This window comes from Dipteris shenzhenensis, chromosome 21 (genome assembly GCF_047967505.1).
Source record: "Dipteris shenzhenensis isolate YYH24624 ecotype China chromosome 21, Dip_SZ_1.0, whole genome shotgun sequence".
NCBI lineage: Eukaryota > Viridiplantae > Streptophyta > Polypodiopsida > Gleicheniales > Dipteridaceae > Dipteris > Dipteris shenzhenensis.
The window spans coordinates 7,250,893-7,260,501 of NC_141616.1; the positions used below are offsets into that span (position 1 = coordinate 7,250,893).

General features: G+C 43.2%; 1 protein-coding gene across 1 annotated transcript; it reads right to left on the reverse strand.

Moving 5' to 3' along the window:
* Positions 1 to 840: 840 nt before the first annotated feature.
* Positions 841 to 6,726, reverse strand: LOC147888435 (5-methyltetrahydropteroyltriglutamate--homocysteine methyltransferase 2-like). Its single transcript, XM_087392661.1, has 15 exons — positions 6,495 to 6,726; positions 5,128 to 5,496; positions 4,900 to 4,987; positions 4,690 to 4,817; positions 4,401 to 4,592; positions 3,766 to 3,968; positions 3,468 to 3,631; positions 3,286 to 3,366; positions 2,682 to 2,848; positions 2,501 to 2,606; positions 2,148 to 2,398; positions 1,989 to 2,061; positions 1,640 to 1,768; positions 1,321 to 1,542; positions 841 to 1,219 (listed from the first exon to the last, which is right to left on the reverse strand). The coding sequence occupies exons 2-15, from the start codon at positions 5,475 to 5,477 to the stop codon at positions 1,073 to 1,075; spliced, it is 2,301 nt and encodes a 766-aa protein (XP_087248787.1). The 5' UTR covers positions 5,478 to 5,496; positions 6,495 to 6,726; the 3' UTR covers positions 841 to 1,072.
* Positions 6,727 to 9,609: the final 2,883 nt, after the last annotated feature.

Below are 9,609 nucleotides of genomic sequence, written 5' to 3' on the forward strand. Positions count from 1 at the left end.
CTTCACACAATCAACTTTTCAGTTTTAGAAAAATATCCTACACCCTAGGTGGCATTGTCACAATCAAATTTTTGATTATCTTAGCAATAACACATGTTGCCTGCCAAAAGCCAAAAGCCAACACCTATAACTCTAAAGGCATACAATATCATCACCTAACACTATTCACATCCAACATGGAAGACATTTGCGTGGCACATTCATTACATACCTTCCAGCTATATTTTTCAAAGGTGCTGTCTAACAATCACATAAGTTATCTTGACTTTAATCAACACTCATAGTTTTTCCAAGTACAATCACTAGACATGGCCAACTTTTTCATCCCTTCCTCATGCGAGCAAACAAAAAGTTCCTCACATACATCTAACACTATAAAGTCTCAAAGGTCACTCTTCACTTTTAAAACTTTTCTGTTCTTGAGTTTATTCACATGGTACACATTGTTAAACTATCTATGGTCACTTGCCAAACGCTAGCTAGCACCATAGGTGGACATAATTTTGACCCTGGTGATAGGAGCAAGAAAAACTGAATGATAATTACAGGGGATAAAGAATAGACATCCTTCAAGGAACACCTTAACAAAGGAGCCGGATTGTGCAAAATTAGTATCCTTAAATTTTAAAGTACTGTTTTCCTGTATCCATTCATCCACAGGGCTTGCTCACAACCTTTACAATAACAGTTTGTGACCGCTACCTGCACTGTTATTTCAATATCCCCAATTGCAGTTTGTCTCCCCCGCCCTCCCAAAATAGTTTCAAGATTGCTTTCTCTACTAGCTGTGCCAATTTTATAAACAGGAGTAATACAGGTCTAAGAACTTGCACCAAAATAGGACAAAAGAATCAATGCCATATTGCAAAATTGGAGTTCCTAGATCTTCATGCCATATGTGGGGCTAGCGATAATTCCCAATCAAGGAACCCAGAAAGAATTAGTACTGATTACCATACCAAATTATGTGGCTACCATATCAGAATTGGTGGCCTTACACAGCTGGCGAAACTTCCTTCGCAATTACAACCCTTATCACAGGATACTACAACCTCATCGTATGGAAGCAGTCTCATTTTGCACTGGCAAGCTCCGCACGAAGCTTTTTGGCTGCATCCACCATGTTTGTCAAAGCTGGCTTCACCTCAGCATACTTACGTGTCTTCAGACCGCAATCCGGATTCACCCATAAAACCTTGGACTCCAGTACATCCAACATCTGTAAATCAAACAGAAGAGCATCAATACCTTGTTGGGTTCCCTGTCAAATGAACAAGAAAATTCACAACTGTTTGGATCTAGGAAGATACAAGTATCTACCTTGCGAATGCGGTCTGCAATCTCTTCAGTGTCAGGGATCCGTGGGGAATGAATATCATAGACACCAGGCCCAATACCAGCACCATATTTCACACCTTCTCGAAACACTTTGAGGAGCTTCTCATCGGAACGTGAATTCTCAATTGTAATCACATCAGCATCCATATCGATGATGGAGTGGATGATATCATTGAAGTGTGAGTAGCACATGTGGGTATGTATCTGTACAAGACCCATTCAATCACAATGAGTCTGTTGAGGTGCAAGCAATCTACAAAAGCCTGAATGCACAAGAGCCACATCAAGATGAAGTCCTTACCTGTGTAGTATCTTTCACACCACAGTTTGTTATTCTAAATGAATGCACTGCCCAATCCAGGTAGTGAGCTTGTTCTGACTTCCTCAGTGGCAACCCCTCTCTCAGTGCAGCCTCATCGATCTGAATGACCTGCACCATCATAAAATACAATGCTTTTCAGACTTCTACTAACACTGCGCAGTTTCACATTTTGGAAAAGAAACGACTAGCACCCACCTGGAAACAACGTTGTACCCCCCTCTCCCCCTTTGGAGCTCTCTCAACCAAGAAAAACCCAATTAAAAAACATAGTGCCTCAATTCTCGAGCCTACTGAGAATAACAATGAAAGAGATAAATGAGTTTAGTACATGAATTCCACCGGCCTCCAGGTCTTCCACTTCGTCTTTTATAGACAAAGCAATTTGATAGCATGTTGCAGACCTGCAATACGCCAGCAAAGACTTTCAAAGAGATGAAAAGATGAGAAGAAATCAATACCAAACCTCTTTCGTGTTTATGACACTCACCTTGGCTGATCATTTCTGACAAATGACCAATTCAAAATTGTCACTGGGCCAGTTAGCATTCCTTTCATTGGTCGAGCAGTCAAACTCTGCGCGTACTTCGACCAAAACACAGTCATCGCAGTTGGCCGACTCACATCACCATAAATGATTGGTGGTTTCACACAGCGAGAACCATATGATTGTACCCAGCCATTTTCAGTGAAGGCAAAACCCTTGAGCTGCTCTCCAAAGTACTCCACCATGTCATTTCGCTAGTAGATTTCACAATTAAAGGGGTCAGATATACTGAAGAACTGCTTAAGCAAGCATACACATCCAAAGAGACAGTAACAAAATGTACTTTAAAAATGCACCTCAGGCTCTCCATGCACAAGAACATCAATGTCAAGCTCTTCCTGCAGCTTGGTAACTTTGCCGATTTCAGCCTGAATGGCCTTCACATATGCCTCCTCTGAGATCCTGTAGTTCAAAAGTGCATGAACAGCAGTAATAAAACAACCAAGTCCCAAAGTTGGGCTAAATAAAGGATCTTACTTTTTTGCCTTGAACTCTCGTCGTACCCTTCGCAATTCCAGTGTTTGTGGAAAAGATCCAATGGTGGTGGTTGGCAGAATGGGGAGATTCAGGTGTTTTTGCTGCTCATCAAGCCTGAGCGATACAGATGTAGCTCGACGGTGTTCAGAACCCTGGAGTCCACTTGCCTGTTCAAAACAGCATTAAACAGCAGTTAAAACATTCAATTAGGACTGTAACATAATTCATGTGTGTCAATCTCAAAACCGTACTAGAACTCATCAGGTACATCTATCGCTTTCCTTAAATGGCATGTGAAACGTGTCCCAGTCCTTTTTCATCCAAGCTAAAACTCCTTATGAACACAAGAATATGACTCTCCCAAACTAGAAATTTTAAGGAACAGTCTGAGAAACGTGGGAACAACAGATATCACAATATCAACAGATCAAAATTGGACAAACATCAATTTCTGCTAACCGGCAGAAATAGCAGTGGTCAACAAATCTAACAGACACAAGTTGCTCATAAATGCTGACTAAACATCAATGTGTCTGCTAACCGGCAGAAATAGTAGTGGTCAACAGATCTAACAGATGCAAGCTGCTCATAAATGCCGACTTACTGCTTTCTGCACGGCCTCATTATGAACACGAGGGGAAGAGCGTCTGGAGGCCTGAGCAGCTGCATTTGCATCAAAGAAAGCCTGCTCATAGGGCAGAAAGTCAGAAGCAACTCCATTCATATAAACCCCACTCACGAAGGCCAAGAAGGATGTGTAAAGACAAAAAACAAGCACAAACTCACCTGATCCTTCTTTCCTTCAAGGGCATTAGCAAGAGCAACAACTTCTACAACCTTCTGAGCTGCAAATGCTAGCCAGGATTTGAGCTCAGCATCCAACTTTGTCTCATTTTTAAGGTCAACGGCTGTATGAAGAAGGGAACAGGAAGTGGAAACCACCACCTTGTCTGCATTCAAAGGCATCCAACTCAGATTAGTCTGGCCAATTCACAGATGCCATAATATCACAGCACTCAGCAGACCATTATGGATGCAAAGTTCATAACTCCAAATGAAGGTAATAAGCAAAAATCTTCAATACCTTTCCCTAGCGATGTGCTCAATTCCTCCAGCAGGGTAACAGAAGCAGCCAAATCATTGGCCCAAATGTTCCTCCCATCAACAATTCCAGCAAACAAAACCTTCCCATCAGGAAGCCCATACTCCTTGATGGATCCCAAAGTCTTCTCTCCTCTCACGAGATCAACTCCGATAGCAGACACGTGCTTCAAACCAATGATGGTCCTATTTTGCACAACCAGCAAATGGGGCGTCAGACTGACATTTTGCATACAATTACAGATGGTCCTGAATACATGACAATGCATTCATTTAAGGAAACCAGAGACAGAGTTCAGACACAAGCGCCTGCACTGAAGTCCTGATGGTGAGCAGGTTCGTAAAATAGTAAGACATTTGATCCAGACAAGACAAGGTACAACGTAAAAGCTTGGGCAGGAAGCAGATCTTCAACAGCAAGAGGGCCTTTTGACGCTAATACAGGGAATCACAAGTCAATACTCCCAGATGCATGAGTAGTGAGAGGGTGCACACAAAGGATAACTCCCTCCATTTGACCCACCGATGCAAACAGACCCTAACAATCTGGGTGCACACAAAGGATAACTCCCTCCATTTGACCCATCAATGCAAACAGACCCTTACAATCTGACTTACTTGTATGCTTCAGCTGGAATGTCGGCAAAGTATGTCTCCAGCAGGATTTTAATACCACTCAGCTCAGCTCCAAGGAACGCGTAGGCTTTCTTGAAAGCATCCAGCTTATGTGCCTCAAGATCAAGAACAAGGGTGGGCTCATCCAGCTGCACCCATGACGCCCCAGCTGACTTTAACTGCTCGATAACCTCCCTGTCACCAGATATCAGGACATAGTCATGAGAAATGATGCTCGCAAGACAAACATTTCATATAGCCACAGATCTCAAGGTACCAGTAGAATACTCACTTGTAGATGGGGAGGAGTGAATCGAGGAGAGAGAGACAGTTGAATGCTGGATCCACACCCTTTCCTGGCTTTGCCAAGAGCAGATACGAAACAGGACCAACAAGCACCGGGACGGTCTCGATGCCGAGCTGTAAAAACACAGAGCACAGGAGTTATTCATCTTCCTTCACCAAGAACCAATCATCACCCAACTAGGCAGATCTCACTAACCTCTTTAGCTTCCTTGTACTCCTCGATCGCTTTGTTGGACGAGATTGCAAACTTCGTGTCGGGACCAAGCTCCGGCACTATGTAATGGCTGCATCAATTTTTCAAATTGTCAAATCTCAGAAACGTGCAGCAGATCAGATCTGAAAAAACCCAGGTGGCCTCGGCAAAACAAAAACACTGTACCAGGAAGGCCAGGTGCTCGCTCAGGTGAGAACCTTCCTTACTTACTAGTTCGTGTCGAACCACTTCGTCATTTCCATGGCAGGATTCTTCTTATTACCACGAGCCATCGAGAAATACACATCGAAGCCAATATCCCCACCGGACCATTCGTAACGAGGAGGAACGGCCCCTACGAGGGCAGTCGTATCGAGCACCTGGTCGTAGTAGGAGAAGGTATTGCTTGGAATATATGAGACCCCAGCGCTGGCCATTTGTTTCCAGATAGAACATCTCAACTCCTTGGCAACCTGTTCTAAGTCGGACGCTGAGGACTTGCCATCCCAAAAGGACTCAAGGGCAAACTTGAGCTCCCTCTTAGGTCCCATGCGGGGGTATCCAACCACATGGGAAGCCATTGTATTCTGTTTCTCGGATCTACACCAAATAGAAACGAACGAGCGGTGAGAAAGCGTTCCCAATGTGCGGAAGGAAGATTTATCGGAACTGAAAATAGAGAGAGGGATGCTCTCGACCAAACGACATCCACAGAAAAAGGCAGCGAAATGCATGATGGAAGCTTAAGATGAGGGAGGAAACTGAGGCGCTCTACAATCCAAATCCGTGAGAAAACTTTTATAGAAAGATGGGATCCTTGAAGATAGGTACTGAATCGGACGGTATTCGTCAGATGCTACACTTTAGCAAAGGTTAGCGTTTCGATCTGAGACAGCTTCGCAGTACCCAGGGATTGCACAAACCACAGACGAGGGTGCAAAAAAACTCTTTATAGATCATGAACGCATTTGTGGATGCTGGACTTCGCTGCAAATATGCAAGCAGCAGATGGTCGTAGTGATTTGGATCTGAGTATTATGAGCTCGTTGTAGCTTTTTCATGAACTGCTGAGCAAGATCCGAAGCTCCATGAGGAGAAGAGGCTGCTAAAAGCAAGATGCAGCTGCGAGTGCAAATAGCAAAGGCAGAAGCAGTGGGAGGAAGAGATCCGGCAGGTGTAATGGAAGGAGAATGTAACTGGAAGGCTACAATGCAGGTGGGAGGGAAGGAAGCAAGTGTGGGGAGGAGGGAGAGGCAAAAACCTCACAGGAAAAACCCACACAAACAATGGGCAGTTTGCAGGGTAGAACACATGGGGAGAGAAGCACATGAAAAACCCACAAAACAATGGGCAATGCAGAGGAGAAGACATTGAGAGAAGGGGGGGGAGAGGAGAACAGAAACAACACACAAGCACAGAAACAAACAACAATGGAAAATGCAGAGGAGAAGACATTGAGAAAAGGGGGGGGAGAGGAGCACAGAAACAAACACAGAGGATGGATGGAGAGAGAGAGAGAGAGAGAGAAGCACACAAACAACACAGAGTTGCAAGCAGAAGCTGAGAGAGAAAACAGAGAGGATGGAGAGAGAGAGGACCTGTGAAGAGGTTGGGAAGAGGAGGAAGCTCAAGGAGAAGAACTGGGAGTGAGAGTGGCAAGAAGTGGAAGGGGCCTTTAAGGGGAGAAAGAGAGAAGGGGTTGGGGGAAGGTTGAGATCTGCGGTTGAGCTGGAGACTGGGCAGCTGCAGGGACGTGATTTTGAAGGTGGGTGGTGGTGGAGAAGTAGTAGGAGTTGTTGTTGTTGTTGTTGTTGTTGTTGTTGTTGTTGCTCTTGACTCTTTGAGTCTTCCCTTTGTTTTTGCTTTTGTTGATTGAATTTTTCATCTCCTTTTCTTTTTGCTTGTTGCATCATCCTTCCCTTTCTTTTATCAGGAGCAACATCTCCTACTCAAATAGTAGATCCCATTTTCTCACCCCCTTCCTAGGTTTTTTGGGCCTGCCCTAGGGAGGCTTCTGGCCCTTGAAAGCGAAATTGTTTTTTTTTTTTTTTGGGCACTGCCCCGCTACGGACAGAGCTCTAGCTACTAGAAAGTTACTAATTTTGATGCCCTTTGAAAGCGGAACAACAACAATTATACTCAGCCACTTGGGGGCACTACTCTAGGCATGGGTGCCTCTTGTTCTGACACCTTTTACTTTTTTTTTGCCACTCTCCCACATTGACCCGTTGCTACGAGCCGCACGCCCCCCCATCGCCGACATTGAGAGGCAACAAGCCGCAAGAATCGAACCCAAGAAACCTTCTCACGTCGGCGAACGCCCACCCACCTGAGCTACTAGCTGTTACTCCAAAAACAACTTTTAGTATCACCTCATCGACACTTCATGAAAACACTCGTCTACACAAGACAAATCTCCACCATTAAAACTCACAAAATCCTGCACACAAACCCTGTTTGCAAGTCCATGGTTCCTTAAATGATGCAACCCTTGTCGTAGAGACGTGATTTTGGACATGGGTGGTGTTTGAGGAGTAGTAATTGTTGTTGCTGCTCCTAAGCCCCTTCATGTTGTTAGTTATTGTTTGTGTCGTTGCATCATCCTAACTTGTATGAGATGCAAGATCTCGCTGCTCCTACTAAGTAGTAGATCCTATTCTCCTATCCTTGTTTGCACAACTTCTTAGTAGTATTTACTTGTTTTAGTTTCTTTCTAACTAATAAACACCAGGAAGGGGGTGGATGTAGCCCTAGAAACAACAGTTGGTTGAGTCATCCCAATGGGACATGCAACCGCTCAAGAGGGCCTATGCTCAGACCACCTGAGCTACTGCAGCTCCATACTTAGAACCTCTCTCTCCTTGGTTCCCACTCTCTCTCTCTCTCTCTCTCTCTCTCTCTCTCTCTCTCTCTCTCTCTCCCCTTCCTCCATGTACCTAGCTTCTATCTAAGTAGCATTCTGCCTCTCAAGTCCCCCACCCCCTCCTCGCTCTCATATACACACATTTTATGTCTTTTAAACCCTTCATTCAACCCACCCCCCTCCCTTCAGATTCTTCACCTCCCCCATCGTGGGAGTTCTCCCTTGTGAGCACTAGATCTCATTAGGGCACCAATCAACCTCATACATTCGCCATGCCACCAATCTCTCATCCTCCTACTCCGACTCGCATTGAACACAGCCTCAACGTTTAGGCGAATGCTCCTAATCAAGGACCAAAGTTGTCGCATTACCTCCCAATGAAAATGAACATGTGGGATCCAAAAACAAAACTAAAAGTTTTGAAACCCAACATTTTATCTACCAAAACCCAATATGTCAAAAAGCCACTCGAGTTGAAATTTTGCAATCATAGCATGTATAGTGTGGGTCAATTACACGAGACAATGTTTATGTTGTAAATGCTTTCAAAGTTAGGAGACCTTAATGCCTAGCAACTATAATCATTTTCAAGGATGTTTACCCTCTACATGGATAAATAAAAATACACTTTTTCCCAAAAAAAGAACACATTGAGGAGACCACATATGCGGTTTGGGCTATGGTTGGTACTAGGTAGACATGTAGTGGGTTGTGCCAATGACTTGGCATCTACCATAGCCATGCACAAGCCATTCATCAAGTTATTAGCCTATGTTTTCTACTAGTCATGCCTTGCCCTCACAGGTTGGGCCTACATGTAAGTTTTATTATTCATGTCATGGGTTTTAGAACTACAAGCACCACCCTTTAAGGGCCCCAAGGTAGCTTTTGCAAGATATCATTAATTATGGCATGTACGAGCTACAAGGTGACCTCCTTACGATCTCAAGTGAGGTGTCTTGAGGGGTCAATACTTCCACAATGTGGATGTGTATTATGTGAGTGTGCAATATGAGTCAGATAGTATGAAAATTTTAGAAAATAACGAAACAAAAAGTCCGCACTAGAAACCCATTTCAAAGCTAGTGTTTAGCCACCAAATACGTTATCCAACCAACAAATGGGATAAAGCTATTTAAATAGATTCACCAGACTAGGACTCAAAACGAGCAAGGTCCATAATTCTAAAACCATGTCATAAAGAATGACAAAATAGATGTGCAACATTCTCGACATCATATAATCTAAAACAAACTAAATATGCTCTCTCTTTAAAAAAAAAGAAATATAAATAGGACTACAACATTCCCCTTTTTATTTTAACATTATCATAAAGCTTTTGCCAACCCCAAGCCTCTCATGACAAGTACAAATCACGTTTGCCTATTTGTCCAACATAGTGCTTTTCCTTCCACTATTTCCCATTATAAAAAATAGAGTTTAGAAGACAAGACTAGAAATCAAAATCCATGGAGTACACTAGTCTTTTCTCTTCAATATCTCATCTTTTCTTGAATCTATTAAGATCTTCTTACTTCCTCTCAAAAATTGTATATCGTTTTCCTAGAGCTGAAGTGACCAGCTTTACAAAGTGTGAATTCCTAAAGCAAAAACTCTCATGCCATAAGGAACAACTAATAAAAGGTTTGTTACATAGAGTACAAATGCAAGTGCATTTAATAAATATCATGAAAAGGGACAAACCAAATATAAACTTAGATCGTACATGTAAACAAAGTTGATAACATAAGTGAGAGTACTCACATCAACAATACATGAGAACATAAACATAAACTATAGTACTTGAGCTTGCACAACATCAGGCCCAATGGTGGATATTCAAGAATTAG

Excerpts from the sequence above, each read along its gene's own strand:
- LOC147888435 (XM_087392661.1), bottom strand. The coding sequence starts at position 5,477 with ATGGCTTCCCATGTGGTTGGATACCCCCGCATGGGACCTAAGAGGGAG. Across the intron at positions 3,969-4,400 it reads ATTCCAGCTGAAGCATACAA|GACCATCATTGGTTTGAAGC; the intron begins GTAAGTCAGATT and ends TGTGCAAAATAG. Across the intron at positions 2,062-2,147 it reads GTCAGAAATGATCAGCCAAG|GTCTGCAACATGCTATCAAA; the intron begins GTGAGTGTCATA and ends GGCGTATTGCAG.